Raw genomic sequence first — 24,506 nt, forward strand, 5'->3', positions numbered from 1 at the left:
ACACACACACACACACACACACACACACACGCACGCACGAACGCACGCACACACACACACACACACACACACACACACAAACACACACACACACACACACACACAAACACACACACACAGCATGAGATGAAATTCCTCTCTCTCCATTTGCAGCAGGTCATCAGCCCAAGAATATTAATCATAGTTCTTGTTTGCCCCGACCTTCACTTTCCTCACTCTGTTTTTGCTCTGATTCTCCTCATTTGTATTCCTGCAGCTCTTTACCTGTCTGTCTGTCTGTCTGTCTGTCTGTCTGTCTGTCTGTTTTCGCTCATCCTGTCATATTGTCTTCAAGGTAGGATAAATCCCCCTAAAAGCCTCACAATTCCTCTATGTTCTGCAAAAGAAAAAGAACAACGCTATAAACATTAATGATTTAGGAATAATAAGAAAAAGACTGAAAGTTTGAGAAGGTCTTTGATCATTATGCCGGTTCAATCTGGTAAGTGAAAGCAGCAGAAACTTTGACTATCATTATGTGAGAAAAATACACCTTGTTTTGATCAGTATCGTATACTGGTTGTGTTACACCAACGGGGGGAGGTGAAGTTGTGGATAAAGACCCCAAGGGAGTGGGAGGTGAAAGAGTAAAAGCGTGAGAAAGAGGAAATGAAAGAGAGGAGAACCAGGAAATACCATGTCACAGAGAGTCATTGCCTTCAGTGAGTATATCCCTCACAGTCTGAATCTAATCCTCATGAGAATATCAACAAATACAGAGGATTAGATGCAGGAGCAGACTTAATGATTTAAAGGCCCCACAGAATCTGAGCTGTATCTGTCCTGAATGAGAAAAACCCTGTTTCCTAGATATCAGGAGTATATACCGCTCATTTGTTTTAAAACTTTTAATGCATTAAGAGTAAAATGATATTGCTGCACAGACTGTGTGGCGAGTATAGTCTGGTTGATGGTGGGTCTAAAAAACACAGAACTTTGATATTAAAGCAAGCTCTTATCACAATTTATTTTAAGCCCAGGTCATCTGTCAATTCATTTATGATGCATTTTCCCTCTTCGAAAACTTTAAAAAAACTACTGACAAACGTATTATCGTCTTCTGTCCTTTGCTAGACAAAACTGAAATGCAATACACCTGTTATCCTTCTTTTATGCTGTGACTTGATTTGAATGTGCCTCGGAAAATCCACCTCACAATGATAAACGATGAATTCAGACAGACTAAAAACAGAATGTGAAATACAGTAAGTGTAATTTAGCAAGTGTTGTTCATTTATTCACAACACAGTTCACGCGTTCATTGAAACCAAATATACTTTGTTTCTGTGTTGGATTTGTTTTAGACACTTAAGAATCTCCCATATTACCATATCAATATTTGCTATATTATTTGCCTTTGGCGCTCACTAACAGTTCAAACCGAGCTGATGTTTGTTCAGTGGCTTATATAGCAGCCATGTTTAAAGTTAAGGCAGCAGTAGACTCTTTTGAACAATTCTAGGAATACCCAAAGGAAGATTTGAAGGATATCAAAGCTTAACAACAAACTGAATGAATGGAGGATTCACCCAAGATAGTTGTTATCAAAAGAAAATGTTACGTTTAAACAAGTGTCTCATATCAAAGTAGCAACTCCTGAATCAGATTTTTTATTTGCATATTTGTGTAGGAATTCACTCTGTAACTAACTGTGCGGTTTCCTACAGAAGCAACGGTATAATTTTAGGAGTGGGCCTGAGGGATGACGAAGTGTGACCTCGACATTCAGGGAGGCTCTGGGCGAGTTTCTCCCCCAAGCAGCGGCATTAAAAAAGGCTAACTTCTCTGTCCACAAAAGCCTTAGTGAAATACAGATGTAATTGCTATATTGATTTGCTTCGTTGTGTTCTCTCCTCTGCATTCATTTCTTTTTTTTACCCAGCAGTCTTTGCAGTACACATGATGATAGGCTATGCCTTGTCTCTGTGAATAACTGGGCTGCATGATGGAGCTGATTTCTCTACATAAAAGACAGACATGAGGGCACAGACATACATTTTATTGTGGAAATAAACTTAGCTATATAAGATAAAGTTTGAAAATACAATTAGATCATTTGAATTAGTTTAACTTCTGTGTGATCTATGTGCAGCCTTTTTTTTGAGGTTTTTGGTAAATCGGGAGTACAACAATGTGATTAAACAAAATGGCTGCCAGGAGGAATAATTGGATTTCCAATTTACGCCGAGCTTGTAGGTGGTTTGACTCACTTGTGTAAGGGCAAACATGGACTCATGGGTGAATTTGCTTGCAATCAATAACCCGCCTTCTCCCAGGCTCTGAACCTTTATCTGTTTCCTCAGATCTAACTGGAGCTGTATTGATCTGTGTGAGTGACAGATGAGCTTGTATCGAGGCGGTCTGCTGGCCTTTTGCTGCCGCAGTCATTGTTGTGCATACAGATCGTTGGTGCGTGACTCAGACTGATCAAAGTTCAGTCGTGTCATGGATCATGAGCAAACTGTACACAGCACCACGATAAAGACAAGCTAGGAAGAGATAAGTGTCGTTCCATGATAGTGTAAATGTAACAATAACAGTTAAAGTGGTAATTATTAGGAAATCAGCTGTTGAATGTAAAATAGTGTCTGACTTTTACCCTGTCAAAATGATCAAACCTCCTCCCTTAAAAGTGCCATCTTAATCATTCACAACTTTCAACTTTAAACCCTCATGATATAGCACTAGATAAGCTACAGTCAGCGGAGAGGAACTGATATCAGTCCTGTCACTTTAATTTTCCCTGCAACCGTCCTTGAAATGAGCAAAGGAAGCACTTTCCCTCAGTCCCTGCCGTCCTTTGACTTCTCTAGACCAAGTGATATTGAAATCTGTGACCAAACGCCATGTTTTCTGTGACCTGGAAACATCTGTAGGGGGGGAATACCGACATTACTCAGAATAAAAACATCACTTCGAAACCAAAACTGCAGGCTGTTGAAATACAGTGCTTCCAGACATTCTGGGCTGGTTCACTTATTCATAGAAAAAATCCCTGAATGGCACATTAAGGCACAAACAAGAGCTGGTATTTCAGTCAAAGTATGACGTAGGGGTTAGCTGAGTGATTCCAGGGATGTTAATCCATCCATCACGTTCATCCAGACATCTAAGCATCTAATGGAAACTATTAGAAATTGTATAATGACATTCGTGCTCCCCGAAAGATAAAGCTTATTGACTTTGTTGATCCCCTGACACTCATTTAAATGTGCTTTTTTTAGTCAAATGTCCTTGTTAGTTAAGTGCAACGAAATGTTGGTGCAGACAATCACATTCACCTCAGGATGAATTGTAATAATTGTGGGTATCCATTAACTATTCTGTTGTGGTGTAAGGCCCCTTTTACACCTGGTGTCAACATACAGTCGTTACCTGGGAACATGTCTGGGCAATGCTCTGCTTATGCCAGCAGTAGAGGCAGAGTTAAGTGACCTTTGAACTTGTCAGGTGGATTTTCTTTGTAATTGTTTCCTGCATTTACTCCTGACAACTCTGATCACAATTCGAGTTTAACCACCTTCAAATGTGTTCTGCATGCATCCCACTACAATATGTAGACGACATTTACAGACAACTTTTTAATCTCAGGGTTTAATGGGCTATATGACACCAATAATTATTTGTTCTGCATATGAAATGTCTTCTTGATGCTGATATGGAATGAATGAGTTCTGACCCTGTGATGCCTGCAATGTTCACCTTCACAAAATCTCACAGTGTGGCAGCGAAAGCAGAAATAAATTCATTGAATATTCACAACCTCAAAAGGAAATGGATGCCACAGATGTACTCTTTGAAGACACATTTTGGACAAACTGAAGAGGTAGCCTATTTATCTTTCAAAAAAGCTTGCTATGAGATTAGAAAATGATATATACACGCTGCAGTGATGTTTTCTCATTAGTTTGCTAAACACCTCAGCAATTCTTAATCTGGATATCTTTTTTTCTTATTGCATGAAGTACTTGTGAACGCACCCCTTACTTCTATTAAAATGAAAGCCGTTTCTAGGGAGCTATTAATAGGTGAAATTGGGCATGCACCAACTTTGTATCTGCTGTTTGGGCCTCTGGCAATATCCCACAATCCACCATCCATCAAAAGGAGAACGTTTCCTTTTGAATGCTCAGCTGTGTGTAAAGAAACTGTCATCCCTGCCCACATTTATTTTCCCATGGGAGTCGAATCCTGCATGACTGGTACTTAATCCCATCTTTCCCAATAACGTTCTCTCTATGAAGCAATATTTCACTGCACTGATGTGATACTGAGGTGTGGAGAAAATCAGAGAACATTTCTGTGAGCACATATGACTTTATTTTTATTTTTGTTTTGTGTCTATATCTACGCCGGGATCCGGAGTCGAGGCTGATCTTCTTGCTGTGGTCCTGTGTCCTGGATCCACTATCCTGAGTTCTGGATAAAGTCGTGGACTTCGGGTCGTGGCTGAACCTGTCTCTGCGGTCCTGCCTGGGTCTCGTTATGCTGCCTCCCTGAAGGCTCCCACAGGATTGTGACATCTTCGTAGATTCATCTTCTTATTACAGACACATGCATTTCCTAACATTTGGACTACCTATGTTGTAAAATGTATTATCTCTTCGATTTACACACGGCATCTATTGCACGTCTGTCCGTCCTGTGAGAGGGATCCCTCCTCTGTTGCTCTCCCTGAGGTTTCTCCCATTTCTTCCCTTTAAACTGTGGGTTTTCTCCGGAAGTTTTTCCTTGTACGATGTGAGGGTCTAAGGATAGAGGGTGTCGTTTTTCTCACACTGATATTCTGAAAAATCTGTGCTGTTGTATTAGCTGTAAAGTGTCTCTACTGTAGGCTATTTTTATTATATGTACAGCACTTTGGCTCGACCAAAAATCGTTTATACAGTAAATGTGCTATTAAATAAAACTTGATTTGATTTGATTTATAGAGTTTGTGACCAGAGTATCTTAATTGTTTAGATAACAGCGTACTTACAACCAAACAAAACTAATAAGGGTGTACAGTTTGTGCAATTGAGTATTTGGCATTATCCTTGTCCAGGCAGCTCGTCAACATTTTTCATGGCTTTATTTAAAGCTCTGCCAAAATGAAGTCTTGTATTTCAGGCTTAGCATTTGTGTTTTGTGAATTTCTGCCCTGTGAAAATGTCTCTGCGTCCCTTTTGTATGAAATAGTTTTTATTATCTGACCTTATTAATAATACAATTCTCCTCTTATATGTGAGTGCTTTCTCTCGGGTCTCAATTAGTGCCATTGACGTTTTCAAACACCGACCCTTCCCAGAAGATGCTGCGTATATTCTGTGAGAGGATGAGCCACCGGGGGCTTTTCCTGAGCTGAGGAGACATCTTGTGGTGAGGGGGAAACACTAGCCATTGGACAAGGTCAAAAAGATTAAATGTGGTAGAAAGCTTCCTCGGACCAGGAAGTCATTTATCATTTTAGCTTTTAGACACCAACAACAAAGATGGCACAACCTCTTGGCCTAAATACTATAGATTTATAGAGAACAATGTATATAAAGGGAACAAAAAGGCTTGTTTTTCTTATTTTTAGAGAAAGGAGACTCAAGATGCAGCTGACATTCATGGATCATTGCATGACTCTCATGAATCTCATGACTTTTTACTTCCTTTTTGTTGTTCATGAAAACATTAATCATCAGCAAGGAATTAAAGTTACACCAGGACATCTTATTATAGTACTTAAAAGCATGTTTTCTTTATTATATGAGGGATTTTGTTCGGAAATGAAGATCATGATACTTGAAATATTAATGCCAACTCTATCCTATTAAATGAAAGCAGTAAAAAGTTGAAACAAATACCTCCAAGCAACTCTGGATTACACAAAACCATGAAAGATCAGTTCAGCTTGCCCAACATGCTGAGTAAAGCCAGACAAAACAGCGGAAGGCACACAAACTCAGCTGGATGTCATTATCGCAAATATTTCAACCATGTTTCCACCTGGTGAGCATGAAACAACAAAGGCAAATCTTTTCTACAAATGAAACACTTTTCCGTTGATGCTACGGCCAGAGCTTCTAAAGACTGTGTTGTTTGTTTGGTTCAAAGCTGTGTGTGTTTGCAGATAATTTGTACTGCCAATATAAAGAAATTCAACTCTTTAGAAAGATTTGTCTGGGAAACAAACACACTACACCAGAGAGGAAGAAAGGTCCTCCCTACTGAGTGATGTTACACTGAGGCCTTTACAGTGTGTGTTGCAGCGTCGGCTGTACCACCCATCACGCCACATACTGTTGAGTCCCTGCGAAAGCTCCTTTCTACTTTCTGATGGTTAAACAAGTGTGAGATCTGACAGAGGGACGACACAGGAACAAGGCGGTGGCGGACGTGCTCGCCTAACCCTCTTCTGCCCGGCTGACCAGTATGAATTTGCAGCACACATCCTTCCCTCCTCTTCCTGTTCCCGCCTCTTTATGGTCCATTTAAGGGGATGGCTGACAGTGACATCGGGCTGCATCATACAGCACAAAGGCCTTGAGTGAGCTCTGACTGTCATGGTGTGTACTTGGAAACACAGACTGTCTTTCACTGGGCGGCACTGTGACCGACTGAGCGCTGCCCCTGCAGGGAAAATGACATCCCTTTTTGCAATGCTTGATTCCAACAACCAATAGCTTTGCATCCCCAATAATCAATTTCATAGTAAAGTAGGTCAGCATTTACAAAAGAATAGCTTCAACAACCGATCTAAGCCTGCTAAGTAATGGTTCATTTAGTTATTTAGGGTACTACCTTCCTGTGAATCCCAACTTGTTTGAGCACAGTGTCACAGAAGTTAGAGGACCCACTGCAGTGACCATGACAACCTCGCTCAAGCCACAACAAGAGGGGTTTTGTCCTCGAGGGCCGCTCTAGTGAACCCTACTGCGCCTGCTCTCCTTTTTATATCTCTTTCTCACTCTTTCTCTGTCTGTCTCTTTTACACACACATACACAAACAGGCACACACACATATACATAGAAACCAGTTTTTCTTTTTTTCCTTAATTTTCCCAGGGTGCATGGTGTGCCTGCATGGTGGAGTGTTTACGGGATGTTATCTCCGTCAGTGCCGGCCCCCCATCCCTCTGAGTGGGTTTTCTGAGGAATGCTGAAACGGGATGGAGGAGTTCCAAAGGGGGAGTGACGAGAGAGAGACAGGCAGACACTGGGAGAGAAAGGGAGAGAGAAGGAGGGAGGGAGGGAGAGAGGTAGGGAGTCTATATATGCATCCCTAGGAGGCTGGTGCTCACAGGCACAGCTGGACTACTGGATAGCTGGACTGTAGCCCACTGGATATTTTGCTAGAAAGGTGAGTTTTTACTTTTGAATTGCTCTAATTCTTTGTTCAGCATCTCCATCATCAACTTTTACCACTTTACCATCATTTAAAATGTCCAATTAAAGGTTAAAAAAAAGTGGGAAAAGAATAATAGACTAGGAAAGCAAGACAAAAGCAAGAGAGAAAGGAGGAAATAAAAAAAAGAATTAAAAACCCTCAATATGTATAGTGTAGCTTGTCTCACCATTGTCAAAACCGAATCTTTGAAGAAATGCATTTAACTTTTTTTCTTTAAAAAAAGTCTTGTATTTCCTTACAAGTTAAAAGTCTTCAACCAAAACAGTTAAAATCTAAGGGATGTTCAAGAGGTAGAGATGAATCCTTTGGAGGATGTGGTCTTGTTAAAGCTCTGCGGATGTGGTTTTCTATTTAAGCTCCGTAGCTCTATAGCACAGCATATCACATTGAAAAGTGAGACCAGTGTTTGATCAAGTGCTGTGTAGGACTCGCCTTTTTCCTTTCACACAAATATATTCAACTTTCTTTGCTAAAAGACGACAAACTTTACACATTTTCTGAAGATATCTTCAAACACAAACCAAGATAATTACTCAGTAAGTATTTATTTCATTGTTATTTGTTTTTTATTTAAATTAGAAGGAAATGTAATTACTTTATACGATTACACATTTTAAATTAAACAGTGCACTTTTGTTTTCTATCACACAGAAATGTAGAAATATTATAAAAGCACTGATGGTATGTGGCTGAATAAATTAAACGTAACGAGTGCAGTGATAGGAAAGGCTGTAAAAGGACACCACTGATCTCATCACTGCAGCAATTATTGTCTGTGGTTACACATGTAAACCTATATTTGTATATTTTCCTCATACAATAAACTCTTACAGATTTGTATGTGATTTTAATTACGGGGCTGTGATAATTAAGGAAGTGTGATTGCTATATTGAACAAGTGCATTAAAGGGGACTTCTTGCTCTCTCAGACCTGGGTGTGCCTTTTTCTAAACTGGATATTGGCTTCAGGGAACGAGAGATTAGTTAGATCATCTCTCTTGTGTATTTTACATCGAAAATCATACTGTCGTTACCAAAGTAAAACACCCTCTTTTACCATGATGTGAACATCTGTGTTTGCTTTGGGACTTGGCTATTGTTAGAGCAGTATAAAACTAACATCCCAAAGGGCCAGTTCTGCAGTGTTGCACAATACTCACATCATAATTCATGAGTAAATACACCATGTTTGATATTTGTTCTGAATTGCCATCCATGTGTGTCTCATTTGTGTACTTTCATTAGCTTTTTTCTGGTAGCCTATGTGTCAATGGCACCAAGGCTTAAAAACGTGTCCCTGTCATTAGCTGAGGCTCTGAGGGTGCGGCATGAAACCGGATGCCTACATGTTCAGACATGACCTGCCGTTTGCTTTATGATAGGGTTTTGTTTCTCAGGAAAAAGGCCTGTGAGAAAAAAATGACTTATTGTCAGCTGTTTATGGTTTCATTGCCAACTCTGACTGAAAAAAAGAAAAAGGAGTTTTTACTGAAATGTCTTCACACTGAAATGAACTTTACAAGGGTTTCATGTTTCTTCTTCTTTCAGACGCAAGCAAAGCCTCTGGAAGTGGGAACCATTTTAAATTAGTAAGTGTGCAATACATAAAACAAAGATGAACAATGTGGCAGATTGGCTCGTCCAGAACAGGGACAAGATCGAGAAAGGTGTGGAGATCATGGGGCAAGCCTCTGAGGTGCTCGCTGCCACTGTTGGCCAGCTTCACCCCATCTTAGAGGCTGTGTTCGTGGCCTCAGCCGAGATACTCAGCAACCCGGACAGCAAGGAGGCTCGCTACCTGACTCAGCAGTTTGAAATGGTCAACCAGCAACTTGAGGGAATCCAGGATGAGATCGATCAAATTGCCCTGGAGCTGCAGAAGACGTCACTGAACAAGCAGAACTTCGATCGTGAGGCGCAGATGCTCAGCCAGTATGAAAAGTTCCAAGACTTTGTCAACGCCAAGCCAAAGTTCAAGGAGAAGAAGATGGAGAAGTTCATCAGCCATTACGAGAACACCGATTCCGACTTGAACCTGGACGCCCTCTACAATGCCGTCATTGGGGAGAGCACAGCAGGAGACCCGATGCTGGAGACAGTAGTCGCCATAGAGCAGAGAAGCAGAAGGGCAGTTGAGGATTTCTGCGCCCGGCTGAAGAAGCTTTTTGTGGTCGGCATTATCTCCATCATGGGCCATTCTGCCCTCAAGGAAGGGGTGGTGGGGGAGGATATGGTGAAGAAGTGGCAGGGACGGATGGAGGATGTCGAGAAACGAATGAAAGCGGCTGTCGATGAGTGTACAGAGAACTTTGCAGATCAAGCCAAAATGGACATTGAGCACAAGCTTCTGGAGAATCCCGGCACCGTCAACCAGGACTTCACCAAATCCCTTCTGGATTCGCTTGTTAAGAAATACGACTGGGTGAACTGGTCCGTCAGGGCTTTCAACAACAGGGAGCGCATTTTCTTTTTCAACTGGCTGGCAGGAAAGAAATGCCATGGAAGTGGAGGAGCCAACTGGTTTGACATTTTGACCAAGACCAAGATTAAAGTGGTGGTCTCTTTCTGCATTGACCCCAAGCCCATTAACAAGGGTCAGATCCTGGAGCAGATTGAGAGTCAGAAGATGAAGGGGAACATGATGGCAGTGGCTCTGGCGTTGAACAAGAGCTTTCCCAACTACCTGGTCCATGCTGTCAGCCATTACAAAGAGGTGGTGCAGTCCAACAACTTCCATGAGGACTGTTACTACTATGGGAAACACAAAAGGGCCTACCTGTGTATCCACTCTGAGTAGGCTCACAGAGAAACATAAAGTGTAGCCGCCCACAAACAGGAAGAAATTAGCTACACATAAATTCATGAATGTCTTTACCAGAGCCCTGGAAATCTCTCCATTAAATATAGAAATGGATTCATAAATATTGTCTGTGTTGATGCCTATTCTGCCCAGTGATGTGTGATTCATTGTCTTACTCGTATCTATTATTTTACAGAAATCTTTAATCTGTTGATACAGCAGCTTCAGGGCCGTATATCTCCATGCCAGCTTTGACTTAATGTCATAAAATGTGATACTGTCCCTAATTTGATGCTAGGATTGGGCGATATGAGAAATTAGTCAAATAGCTTCAAGAAACTTTGCCATGAGTTTATTGGATTGATTCATACCATTGAGGGCAATATTGTAAACGGATTAGCAGGACTACTTTATGGCGTGATTTGATTTGTATTTGATTTGTATTTTTGCATTAATGTGATGCCTTGTCCATTTGGGTTATGATTTTATTATTTGCCTTTGAAAGCTGTAGAATAAGTGAATGGACTGTGGTGCGGTTTTCTCAACTTCGGATTCTGATGTCAAAAATGTTATTTGAAACTCAACATCTAAAGGAATACTTTTACATCCTGGGAAAAACACTCACTTACTTCCTGTCAAGAGTAAAATAACAAGATTGATACCACTGTCTGTAAGATAACATACTATAGCCAGGACGCAATAAACTCAAAGGAGAAAAAAGACTTGAAACAGGAAGTCTAGGAATGTTAATTTACAGAATATCTACAAGAGTATTTCTTGGTGGGTGACATCCCCGATCTTGACACAAAACCTCCTGTAAAACACCAGAGTACACTTTGTTTTCTTATACAATTAAACGAACAAGATATTACTCTAAGCTTAGATAAACTCCTGGCTGGAGCTTCATATATAGCAAACAGACATGTTAGTCAGACGAATCAGAAGAAGTTATTTAAACTTAATTTGAGATTTTGTTGTTATGTTTTTGTTTCTCAATTGATTTTCCAGAATGTGCACCACCTAGGCATAGACTTGATATCACAAATAAATGAATGACATGTACTACAGTAATTGATTATATTGATATTATCGCCTACTCCTAGATATAAATGTGTATAAAATGAAATCAATTCAAAGTTTCTTGCTGCTTTTAATGCAATTCATGGCTGCAGGGCAGACGTCCAAAATCCGTATTCTACAATCACTTAATCAAGACACTTGTGTATATTTTAATTTGTAATAAACAAAAATATATGAATGGTTTTGTCATCATTGGTCATTATTACTCAGCTATTTTAAAGTACTTAAAAACTATTATAAATATTGAAAAGTCATGACTGATGAAGTGCATTGTTCTGCTGACAGTATTTCTACTCAGAACGAATCTCCTTCAACAGTAATGCTTTATTACCATGCCATTGTGTACCAAATGGGTGGAGGTAGATTTGTAATAATATCACCACATCAACAACCTATTATGCTCACAACCTTTTTTTTTTTTTTACCTCCACCACCCAAGTTTTTTTTTCTTCTGGGTGTGCCTCTGCTCTGTAACTTGAGAGCCACATGACCAATAGGAAGACAAACAAACTCTGGAAGTTAGGGTATTTCTTCCGCCAACTTTTTGAGGTGAGTCCATTTCTGTTCCAAATGCTTTATAGTTGACAGGCTTACATAGGTTAACTGTGGTGGTAGTGGTAAAACACTTTAATATGAAATGATCGATTCAGCTTCATCGACTCCATTTCAGACTCGTTACATAATCGAGCTTTCCCCCCCCTCTTTAAACACACTGGCGTGCCGTTAAAACACGTCCAATACGGGTATTTTGTCAACGTAGCTTTGATTTAATAAAGTGAAGTGGGTCATTAGATGAATCTGCACTTTTAAATGCAGTTAAAACAAAAAAGAAGTTTCGATTTTCTGGGCGTTGGTTGCCAGATCTGGTGCCACCGCTTCACTTTTTCCAGGAAGTGCCAAACTTACAAGGCGTTGTGTTGCGCTGTAACAAAAAAACAACTCATCTGTGGTGTTAACCTGCGATGTTTGTTTGGCACTCTGTCCCTCGGCTGTAAAATGATACAATTAGAGGCCTCGTACACGGACTGATCGATACTTTTCCATTAAGAGGGAGCATTAACAGAGCGCTTAGCTCGTCTCTCAATGGCCAGACGGAGCGGTCAGCTGAGGGTTTGGTCATCTGTGTTCAGAGGAAGCTCTGCCACATAACATAAGTGAAACATGAATCAGCTCAGCTCTTAAGAGACATTATGTGTGTCTGTTTGAAGTAGATACACTCAGATCAATACACTTCGGTATGCTATGTTTTGTTTTGAATCATTATAACAATTGCTGATATAGCCTTATAATAAAAAATATCAAGAAACAATTCAGTGGACGTTGCCTATTCTACTAACCTTTGTAAGAATACAGCAAACGCCACACCTTGATAGTAAAAGTCCAGCATTAAGAGTGTTACTTAGCCACATAAGTCAGTACTTTAAGCTACAGTTAATGTCTGTAAATGTACTTAGGGTATATCCAAAATAAAAAGTATTAACATGACCAGATCACAGAGTATTTTACAATAGTTGGTCAATTTTGAACTATTTAAACTGCTTTTACATTAGTAGTCCAGTGGTTTCCAAACTGCAAGGTTACAAAATTAGTCTGAGGTGTCTGGAGATTATTAAAGGGGTAGGGAAGACAAAAAAACAAAGCTATTCTAAACAAATCTGCTTTCTTCTTTTGTTTACTTTTCTGTAATCTTTTCTTTTTTTGTAAAATACATTAATCCATTGGGCCTTTGAACAGAACTTATTAAATCCTAAATTAAACCAATGTGTCAATGTTTCCCACTTAAATGTTGTACAGCGTAGTATAAAATGGAAATATGAAGGTATCTCAAATTTGAAGTAAAGTACTTGATATGTAAATTAACCTTTCTGCTTCTGTATAGACGGAAATCGTTGCCAAAAAAAAGACGTGTTATTCTTCTCTGCAGCCTGGGATTCATACTGTATCCTCTATGGGGAGAGTTGCCCTCTCAGCTCTCTGTCTCTGAAAATGTGATTTCAGAGACAGATTTTTTGTTTGAATTGTGTGTGTGAGGGTGCTTCACATGCACTCAGACTGCAGTTACACGACCCCTGGGACCCTAGAAAAAGATAGAGAACATCAGTAGGAAACAGGAATCACAATTTTAGCACGGTCAAATCAAATAAGATACAGTAACTGTAAATGTTCCGACATCCTGCCTGGATTTCCTGTTCTGTTGTCAAGTATTACAAGGAAATCATGTAGATATGACATACTGTATTTTACTTTTTCCACAGTATTCATGGTATTCAGGTGTTTAAAGCATCAGGTCGACAAATGAGTGCCATCTTCTCCCTGCAATCTTCTGCAGTCTAGCTAAATAAACCCTGCAGAGCAGACCTCAGCAGAGAGACAACAAGCTGACAGATTATTTTCCATTGTCTTGTTGCTGTGGTTACTTGCTGAGTTTCACTGGAAAACGCACCCTTGCCCAGCAAGTTTAACCTCTTACATTAATCACTTCCCACGCCTGCTGCTCTATTATTGACTGGGCTGCAGCACTGCCGCTTCGCCGTTAGCCACAAATATTTTTTCAACTGAAGGCCAGAATCCTGATTATAAATGTGAGGCCAGCTTCATCACCTTGAGCTGTTGCATAGACAGTCATTGTGAGACAGAGTATGTGGTCATCATTTTGCAGCAAAATTAAACATTACCAGAAGAGCAAAAATGGGATATGTCTGAACATGCCTAGACAATCCATCTGGGTTGCTCTCACTGTCAGCCTTTTCTCTGTTTCCTGGCCTTGAAAGAAACTATTTGTATTTAACAGGATTTTCCAAATCCAGTGGCCCCCTTTTTTCAAGTCTAGGCTTAAAGTGCACAGCAGGAATTAGTTTATATTATATCAACAATGCCTAGCATACTGTATGTACTTACATCTTAATCATTTGTATTATTATGTGAGGGTAAATGATTTACCACCTGGTGAACCTGTAGCTGACTTATTTACAGACCGACTTACAAGAGGTTTCCATGCCGACATATTTGAGATATAAGAGTGGGCTTGATTCGCTAATTTAAAGGGGACCTATCATGCAAAATGCACTTTTGTACGTCTTTTATACATGAATATGTGTCCCCGGTGTGTCAGGGAACTCACCAAGTGTCAGAAAACACAACCCTCTCTCTTTTCCTCCATACCCAAATCTCTAAAAACGGGGCTACAACGGAGCTGATACAGACTGATACAGATTTGAAATTGTTCTGATGTCAGAAACGGGGAGCTCCGCCTATATGGCCAACTCTCCACCTATCAGGGGAATGAGAGGTTGCGTGGCATGGTAACAGCATGGTAACATGATGCTCGTGCCTCGCCCCTCCTGCAGGGGGGCGTGGTCAGCTGCAGCTCATTTGCCACAGAATCAGCCCTTGTGAAGACAGGGCTGGAATACAGCAAATAGAGCGAAATGAGGCATGGCTAAAATGCATGATCTGTTTGGTATTTTGAAAAAAAACTTCACAGACATGTTTTATATAGGCTACAATATATTATTCAAATATAGCATGATAGGTCCACTTTAACTTTAGGCAAGAAAGTGTGTTTCCCAAAAACTAATACTTATATTAGATTTTTTTTTGGACAGTCTGACAACATTTAGGGGAGATCATAGAATTCATTATTTCAGGCTTTAGTGTTTTCCAGACATCTTAATGTATACTGTCATTGCATGCTGTCTATATCAAAGGTGAGCTCATTGTTGACTCATTGCTCACTGGGTGTGGCCAACCGCCAGCACTGAAGCTCACTTGGCTGTTTCTCTCTTTCCTTATCAGTTTTGCTGTGTTGTAAGCGGAGCAAAGGAGCAGGCCGCAGTCCAACAACACTGAAACAAACGGTAAGTAAATCTAGAAAACCCAACATTATTTTCTGTCAGGGAAACTAAAATGTCTGATCCTTTCTGACTAATTTGTGTTCAGTGTTTTACCTGTATGTTTGTTTTTAAAAGAGGTTTCCATGCCTAAATATCACACCAGAAAGTTTTTAACCTGTCCATATTTTTTCTCAGAATCAGTCCAAGAGACATCAGCAAAGATGGCAAACCAGCTACAGAGGCTTGTAGCGGAAAGGAAGGATATGGTGGAGACCGTGATGGATGTCTTTGAACAGGGGGCTGAAGTGGTGGCCAGCATCGCCGGCGACCTTTTCCCCATTTTCTCCATCGCTGCTCCAATTGTTAGACTGGCTCTGGACAATGTGGAAAGCAAAGAAGCTGTGTTCATGAAGGAGCAGTTTCAGAAGGTTCGAGATCGTCTGGAGGTGATATCAGAGGAGATTCAGCAGATCAACGATGAGATCAAGAAGAGCGGATTGGATGCTGTGTACTTCCCAATAGAGGAGAACATCACTAACCAGTTCAGGAAGTACATGGACATCCTCAACGCCAAACCCAAGTTCAGGGAGGTCAAGAAAAAGCTTTTCCTGGATCATTTTGCCAAGAGCGACGGTGACAAAAACCTTATCACCCTCTACAACTCTGTCACAGGAGATAACTTCTCTGGGGAATCTGTGCTGGAGATCACCCTGAACTACGAGGAGAAAAGTCGCCGGCCGGTTGAAGACTTCTGCGCCAGACTAAAGAAACTCTTCTGCGTCGGGCTCATCGCACTTCTGGGCCACGCCGCTCTGAAGGGATACGACGAGGAAGACGCACTTCTGAAAGACTGGGGTGAGAAGATGAAGACTGTCCAGACTAAAATGAATGCCGTGATCGAAGACTGCATCGTCAGCTTCCCCAAACAGGCTGAGAGTGATAGCTGTCGTTTGGTGCGTGACGAGTCAAACCTAACCAACCAGCAGCTTGCTGACGCCATCATAGAGAAACTGAAGAAGAAGTATGACTGGGTGGGCTGGTCCGTGCGTGTATTCAAGTCCCCTTCAGGCCTGTTCGCCAACAAGAAGGATTACCACTGCCCCACAGGGAAGAGTCGCTTCCAGATCCCTTCATCGGACGAGAAGCTCAACGTCTGGGTGTCCTACAGCTCCTCGCCCGAGCCTGTGGACAAGAATCACATCCAGCAGCTGATCCAGAGTCAGAAGAAAGTCACCACAGTCAGTGTATCAGAGGTCCTGTTTGAGAAGTTGCCCGGCGCCTGCGTGGTCCACACGGTCAAAACCAGCAAAGACCTGGCCTGCTCCTGGAGCTTCTCAGGTGACCTGCACTACTGGGAGGAGCACAAAAACTTCTACGTCGCCGTCCACTCGGCCTGAAGCTTTAGATGGTGAAAAAGACTCTGAAAAGTCAGTCATTCTGTGATTGTTGGTTACTTCATATTAACATGGATAATCATAGTCTATGCCTCTCTGCCTGGCCTTAGCAGTGAAATACTACAGAGTATATGTGCCTTAATTGAATCTCTCTATTAGACTTTTTTTACTGACGAATTCCCTTTTTCAAAATGTGTAGCGCTGATGGTTTCTTGCATCATATCAAGTACAAATGTGCCTTAATTGGGATCTTCAATCCGTATGGAACAATACAAACCCTCTGACCCTTGATTTGGAGAAGGATTGGAAATGATTTAATGGGGAAAAAATAAATAAACCTCAGGGAGGATTCCTCTTCCAGGACTGACAGAAATGCAATAGCTTTCAGATTATTTTACTAAGAATAATGACCTTTTTGTTACAATACAGCTGTGTTTTGTTTATTTCTCAAAGCGGACGAATGAGCTCATCCCTTTTGTTTAGACTGTATCATATCCCAGTTTCTCTTTTCGTTAGAAAAAACGTGATATGTCAATGTTAATTTCAGGAGGTTGTTTTGTTTTGGGGGAAGTTGTTGACCTAGAATCCAGCTGTCATACAGAGATTATGTGTCGCTGGTAGTGATAAGGCTTGACCTCGCCTTCTTGAGGACAAACACAACAAGGCTGTGTGAGAAAAATGTCTCAAAAATGTACAGAGACCGTGACAGAAACCTTATTATTGATTGCATTTCTACTCATCTGATTAAAAATAACCCTTGTTGCAAGAGACAAGGCCTCGAACAACATGAACTCATGAAACTTTATTTACACACCCTGCCAAGGACATGCAGAGGCATAGTGACGGCAATACTTTGAATACATACAGATGCCTACTATAGCTATTCTTGGGTGGTTAGGGTTAGATTTCAACACTATGCTGGGAGAATATAATTATGTCACAGAGACACCACTGACTTGTTCTAATTGTTGCATATTATTTGTTTTACATTGTAAACCGCTGTAATCTGTGTGTTTCTCCTTTGTTGTGTGTTATTTTTTCACCAATAAATGTTTTCGAACATTGGATTTGACCAACACATGCCCTGTATTTACTTTAGTATTGATGATGTTCTATTTTATACAATTTCTTTTTCCATACAGTTTATTCCGAGTCTTATATTCAATTCCTGTTGGTACACCAAAGCAATGAATGTAATAAATCTTCCAAATACACTCATTTGTTTGTATATTTTTTCTGAATTACTTGTGGTTTGACTGACTGTCACACAATCTCTTGACTTTGAAAAGACAAGCATTTTTATTACTTGTCTTATTTTTGGATAATTGGTCATGTTTTTGTAGTGGTGTTAAAAGTAAAATAAGACAACTTGCCATACTTGTGCAACATTTGCTAAAATGCAATATTATTTATGATTTTTTTTACAGTTACAACAGTTTAGGTTGATCAAATTGGTGGTTATTCTCATCCAAAAAAGCAAAATGTCTCAATTTTGCTAAAAGTTCAACATTAAATTATTAGTTGTCAAAAATAAATAAATGTCTTAGCTGTCATTGAGTGAGAGAATTAACACCCAACTGTTCTTTGCAGATATCGTAAAGCACTGTCAAAAAAAGAGGAAAAGGATATGATGGTTAGTTTGGAAACACCCTCAGTGCTCTATAATTATGTGGTTGTGGCTTTTCTATATTCAGCGCATAAAGACTCATGGCCCTGCAATACATCACACAGGCGGGTCAAGTGCCTCAGCAGAAATGAACAAGTGCAAAGTAAAACAAGTGGCTCAAGGATTGTTGTCTACATGTATTTTTACTGACATTTATTGGATTTCAAAATGGATATAGGAGGAAATTCTGAGTTACCACGTACGGTAATGTAATTAGATGCTGTGGATCTACATGATGACATTGTATAATACAGGATGTATACAACTAAAATTAAATGTGTACGACTTTTATTTCACTATGTGGACTTTTTGATCTAAGTAGACATGACTGATGAAATCACAAACATGTCCCTCTCAGTAGACTGTACACCCCAACAAATCCAGAGATAAGTGTGAAATGTGGGTTTGCTATCCTGGCTCCAAAATGGTGGAATGAGCTCCCCATTGAAATCAGGACAGCAGCTAGCTTGCACATCTTCCGGCGCAGACTGAAAACTCATCTCTTTCGACTCCACTTCGAGCGATAGAACTATTAACAAATAATTACTAACAGAGCACTTATATATTAATAAAGGACTGGCTTATCTATAGCCAGTTCAGTAGCACTTGAAATGTTTGGCTCTATGAAACCTGATGTATTTATATGATTCTGTTTTCTTCAAGGTTGTATCTTCCTGGTCGAATGCACTTATTGTAAGTTGCTTTGGATAAAAGCGTCAGCTAAATGCAATGTAATGTAAAAATGTTACAAAACAGGGTAACACGTTGGTCATGGAGAAACAATAACAGGGGTTATCTTGTCTTTTCTTACTTGTGATTTATTGGATAGTTGCAGTTCTTTAGGCCTCGGATATTCAAATGATCTGAGAAGGAAAACATGTTCTTTGCTTGAAATGCTAAGCTCATAGAAATATACAACTTTGAGAAGGGGCTGTGACATGGTTTTGAATGTTTAATATATCTCTGCATTCACTCCTACACATGTTTGTGTCAAGGTTGTTAAAACAAATACATACAGATAGTCACAACCGAGTCTCAATGGACTCCAAAAAGATTAGAGAATCTTCTATTACAAAAAAAAGGAGAAAAGAGAAGGACTGTGCTACCCTGAAATTCCCTGAAAGGAATATAATCCATGCAGAACGAATGAAGTGGAGTTAAGCTTACAGTATATGAACCCAAAGATGAGGTGGGATTTTTCTAGTGTCAGCAGGAAATGTGTCCAACATTTGGAGCTATAATCGTCTTTCGTGTCAGGAAAAATACTCCAATTACAAACCTAACGTTGTCTTTGTTGTCTGGATACCTGTTTGCCAATGGAAAAAGACTGAAAAGGAAGGAATTTAAAGACTTTCCCTTCACTTAACGAAGGAAATCTCTCAGAATGCTTTCCAAATTTCCACTGGCAAGTTACATTATTACTCAGTGAGCTGAGGCCCACACACTGCTTAATCAGGAACTTTGGGGAAAAAGCTTAAAGAAAGTGAGCCTAGAAATGTATCAGTATTCAAAAACACTGACAAACATTTGCAATATGGGTACGCTTTAAAATATTCTGTGTACATTTCAGATGCACAGTTCTATTTAGGACATTTGGGAGAAGTGGACTAGAGATAATCCCACTAAAATTGATGTGATTAACTTTTAGCAGTTGCTTATTTGCACATCCAATAGATAGAGAGCAATGCATTCATTTGAAGTCCCTCATGTCTTTGGCTCTGTCTTTTAGCTCATAGTTGGGTCTCCACCTTCTCCTGATGGAAATATCTTACTCCATGTGCTAGTCGTTTACTGTGACTCTCTGATGTTTGGTGCTCGGCAGGTATAGCTGGTTTTTAGTTAGTGAGTTTTTCTTGCAGCAAAAGACAAACAAATACCCAACAATGACAACATGAGAGTGGTGAGAGAGAATGAATTGATAGTTTTGAGTTCACATGATTTCATACCTTGACCTCGGACTACAAACAAAACTGTGACTATAAATGTGACCTCTCTGTAGGAGTAAAATAATACAATATCACTAATAGAGTCATACATGTTCCAGTTTTTGGCATGGCCCCCTCAGCTCTGTTCTCCATCAGTATGGAAGTGCTGTTACAGGCCGGTTCCCGTCTACGGCAGGTGGGCAAGAGGGGCTGATGACACACAATATCCGAATAGGGGACGTGATGCTTTTAATTAGAATAACTCTTCATTGAATATGATTTGGCCACACAGCCTTGCATTGAGCCCGGCCCATCAGGTGACCTCAGGAACGCAGAAAAACATCACGCGGCAAAGGAAGGATTCGCCCGCCATGCAGGAATACATTGTGCTGACACCTCAGTGTAACCAACTCTGCTCACATATAGTCTCAATGGAAATAGCAGTCATTTTGGTTAAAAACAACAACACCATATTTGAATCAGGTGGTGCATGTAAGATGGAGTGAGGGAGGGGCTATAGTTTCCTGAGAGACATCATCTATTGACTTCTAAGGAAAGCTGAATGCTTATAAGATTAGGAAACAGATATGTTTAGTTTCTATCATGAGGAACCAGACTTAGTGTGTTGATGCTGAACAAGGTAAAGGGGACTTCAGAGAAAACCAAATTAACTTAGTGACTAATATGCTCCCACACAGAGCTTGAAGGTTTGAAGCTTTGATCCTCTTTGAAGGCCTACTTTGCGTTTCAGCTGCTGTAAGCTACATGTTAACTTAAATTGTCTAGCAGTAGAAGGGTTGGGATTCATTATTTAACTTTAAAAGACATGATTGAACAATAAATGCAGTTACTGTGTGTAATGTTTTAAAATGTGTGTCACAATGGATAATCTCTTTCAACTGCAAACCAAATCTACCTACGTATAGCCTAAATGACCTGAACCTGAACATAATTGTTTTATTTGTTGTATTATCATGTACCAGTATCTAGTTTTTAGCTTAAGTGGATAATACTACTTCTGACAGCCCAAAAATGTAAAGCTGATTTGATGGGAGGAGCAATATGCACTATGCTGGATGACACAGTGATTATACTTTTGTTGTTATTGTGTAAACTGTCTACACTTCAAGTGTCTCTTCACAAAGTGAAAAGGGCTCTTTCATATTGGATCACATGAGTTTGCACTTTTCCGTAGCTGTTTCAGGGGTTTTTAGGCAATAACGTGTGTATGTTTGATCTGCTGCCCCCAAGTGGCCAGACATCAATAAATTCAGGTTTAATGTTATTGATTGGTGGCAATTCTTTAATTATGAACATATTATGACTTTGGCTTCTGTATCAACTATGAGAACCAGGAAGAGGTTGTGCAAAAAACCCACAAACCTCTTGCTCTATAATCTTTGTCATCAAACACCATGTTTTCACTTGTGGCCCCCTTCCTCACCCTTGCTACTGTGATCCTCTCTCCTCACATACCAGCGTCTGGGCAAGAGCCAACAAGCTCATGTGGCACTGCTATCTGACGACGTGTCACAGAAAATACTCTTCTATGTAGCATTAAAGGGGTATCACACGTCTGATATTGTTTTCAAAATGTAACCTTAGGCGTTTTTCAGGTCCTGCCTCTTTCCTTGTTTAACATTGTATGAACATGTACTCCAATGTCTGTTATGATATAGAATTACAAACCAGCACAAATTATGCAATGCATCAAGCAATCATCTCCACCTCTTTGGTATTTACAATAACTCTTGACTGGTTTCTCGCCTATTATGCAGCATACCATTATTATTATTATTATTTTATGAGAAGTATCGCTCAGAGCAGGGCTTACGTTTACAGGAATACTATAAACACCTTTAACAGCTCTTTTAAAAATAGAGCACATGAAACATTTGTATGTGCTGCCTATCATTTCTATCACGTGTTTATTCAAGACCATATCACGTAAAATATTCACATATAGGCATTTCGTTTTTGTACATTTCACACATGACAACTTAACATCGTGTTGGCAGATTTGTATATAAGAAATGTCATGTGAAAAGGGGTGGTAATAAGTGAGCTACATTGTAAAATGTTCCTGCTAATTTATGAGTGATATCAGCCTCCAATCCTTGATATTGGCAAAAGGTACACCTTTAAACACATTACGTAGACATATTACACCTCATCATTCAGGATTTATAATACATGAAAAAACATAGACATTCCTGTGGCTCTGCCTTAAGCCACTCTCTGTGTTGTGCAACAGGAATTCATCATGAATCAACAGGTACTTTTGAGGCACCTGCTGCAATTTACATTAGAAACAGTATCGTGTTGGCGGCATGAAAATAGGACAGGTGCATCCGTCATGCTCACATGTTTGTGTGTCTACAGCTTCCAAGAATAAAGCTATTGTTCTGAGACTTAGTCTGCATGAAAAAGTGGCTTACATTGTCTTGTGTGTCAGTAGGTAAAAGACAAGTTAAATATTCTGGTTTTGTATACAGTTTCCATGTTTCCAGGAATCCCACAATGTCCTCTCAGCTCCGTGTTGCCATTTAAACAAATAAACAACGTTTTAAAGAGTTATATTTGAGCAAACTTGGATTAGATTACATTACAGCGCCATTACAAAGTCAGGGATTGTATTATTTTAAAAGATAGCATGTCTGACTGAACAAAAGCAAAATATCCAATGAAGTCACTTGGACGGTGATTAAAGAGCTCTTTCAGCTTGATAATGTATCTCTCAATACATTTAGAATAACTTGGTGAAAATCAGTCTTGGACCAGATTGTGTGGAAATACAAGCAAGTGTAATAGAAATACTTAATAAATAAAAAAGTAAATAATAAATAATATGCAAAGCGTCTGGTCCACTTCCTGTGGTGCATTTATTGAATTAGCATTAAATTAGAATTCCAATATGATAATATTTGTATTTGATTACTGTTCATGCTTAGTCTCCTCCAACATTCCCCCCATTTTACCCAAGCTTTCCCGCTCAGTTTAAACTCTGGAATTAGGGAAGCATTATCTGAAAAATGTTGTTTGTTGTTGGTTTTTGCCTATCACAAATGCTGCATTGGTATTTATTATTTCTTTATCTAATGCCTTTTTATGGGATTCAGGCCTATATTTTCAACATAATTTACATAAAGTCAGATGGGATGTGTTAGTTCAATGGCACTGTAATCCCTGCTCCCTTTTCATAACAATTAAACAGTGAATCAAACACCCAACAGGCAAAGTTCAGGTAAGTGACTTTAAGAGAATTACCACCACCTACTGGCAAACCGTGTAGTCACAGGTTGGGCTGAGACCATGGCTGAGACGCTTCGCTTGGTAATAATTGTGCTTTATTTGTCAACAAACTGTAGGGATATATTAATACTGTAAATATATATACAAATATATTTGTGTTGATAATTCTGGCTGTGTAAATGCATATTGCATACATTTTGGTTTGATTTTATTTGGGAAGTTTGGAAATAATTATGCTGTGTTTGATGACTTAAGAAAAGGCTTAAAAAACAATTTGTGATGAAAACAGGTTGAAATTACAGATTTGTATAACAATTTATTAGAAAAAACAACTTTAAATGACTTTAATTGCAGACAAATGTAATGTATTGTAGTGAAGTAGAAGTAAAGTGTAGATACAAAAGATTAAGATATATTCCAAAACTTGACTTTAAAGACATAGTTCAGTTCATATATTCCCATACAGTACATATATTCTACAGGTTGGATTTGACTCTGAGCAGACTGTCTTTAATCATAATAATCTAAACTGGCGCAAGACATGTTTTTTGCTTTGATCGCCTGATTGGTAGATTAATGACACCATCAGCATATGGATTGGTTCCTCATAAGCCTTGCTTTCACTATAAGAGGAAAATTAAGTTCTGATTATGGCATTAAACAGTGGGAAATAAGGTGCAGCGTGTCCTGTATCATTTTAACATTTTCCTATTAGAGATAAGATATACTTTATTAATCCCAAATTGTAAAGAAATAGTAAAAAATAAAACATTATGCAATATAAACATCTCTAAATAAAACAAAACTAAAAGTGAAAATATATAAGTTGAACGTGAAGAAAAAATATGTAAACCATCTGACAAATAGAAAAATATTGAAGGGCTAACTTACAGCTCACACAATAAAAAAGTGGGATATGATTTACAATTAGTTTGCAATAATGGCATATTAATTAAATATAAATAAAGAGTAGGTGGCACTAGCTCAAAAGGTTCCTTTAAGAGTAATATAATTATCTTTTCAAATTATACTTCCTTAACCTCACACTTTAGTTATCTTTCCTATTTGTATTAGAAGACCAGAACTTTGAACACATTCAATATCTCAGAGGGGTTTAATATAAAGCAAACAATAAAACTACA

The 24,506-nt window shown here is 39.4% G+C and overlaps 2 protein-coding genes across 3 annotated transcripts; both read left to right on the top strand.

The window, feature by feature from the left end:
* The first annotated feature begins 7,262 nt into the window (after positions 1–7,262).
* Positions 7,263–11,472, top strand: rpz5 (rapunzel 5). 2 transcript variants are annotated; one of them, XM_010767845.1, is made up of 2 exons: positions 7,263–7,366; positions 8,963–11,472. In XM_010767845.1, the coding sequence occupies exon 2, from the start codon at positions 9,030–9,032 to the stop codon at positions 10,209–10,211; it is 1,182 nt and encodes a 393-aa protein (XP_010766147.1). In that variant the 5' UTR covers positions 7,263–7,366; positions 8,963–9,029; the 3' UTR covers positions 10,212–11,472. The 2 variants fall into 2 exon arrangements, with proteins under 2 accessions (XP_010766147.1, XP_010766148.1); XM_010767846.1 differs by lacking the exon at positions 7,263–7,366 and adding an exon at positions 7,794–7,950.
* Positions 11,473–11,736: 264 nt separating this feature from the next.
* On the top strand, positions 11,737–17,735 carry rpz4 (rapunzel 4). The gene is made up of 3 exons (XM_010767844.1): positions 11,737–11,843; positions 15,090–15,151; positions 15,323–17,735. The coding sequence occupies exon 3, from the start codon at positions 15,349–15,351 to the stop codon at positions 16,522–16,524; it is 1,176 nt and encodes a 391-aa protein (XP_010766146.1). The 5' UTR covers positions 11,737–11,843; positions 15,090–15,151; positions 15,323–15,348; the 3' UTR covers positions 16,525–17,735.
* The last annotated feature ends 6,771 nt before the right edge of the window (positions 17,736–24,506 follow it).

This window comes from Notothenia coriiceps, unplaced genomic scaffold (genome assembly GCF_000735185.1).
Source record: "Notothenia coriiceps isolate Sejong01 unplaced genomic scaffold, NC01 NC01_scaffold00004796, whole genome shotgun sequence".
In the NCBI taxonomy this organism is placed as follows: domain Eukaryota; kingdom Metazoa; phylum Chordata; class Actinopteri; order Perciformes; family Nototheniidae; genus Notothenia; species Notothenia coriiceps.

Coding starts and splice junctions, on each gene's coding strand:
- rpz4 (XM_010767844.1), top strand. CDS start 15,349: ATGGCAAACCAGCTACAGAGGCTTGTAGCGGAAAGGAAGGATATGGTG.
- rpz5 (XM_010767845.1), top strand. CDS start 9,030: ATGAACAATGTGGCAGATTGGCTCGTCCAGAACAGGGACAAGATCGAG.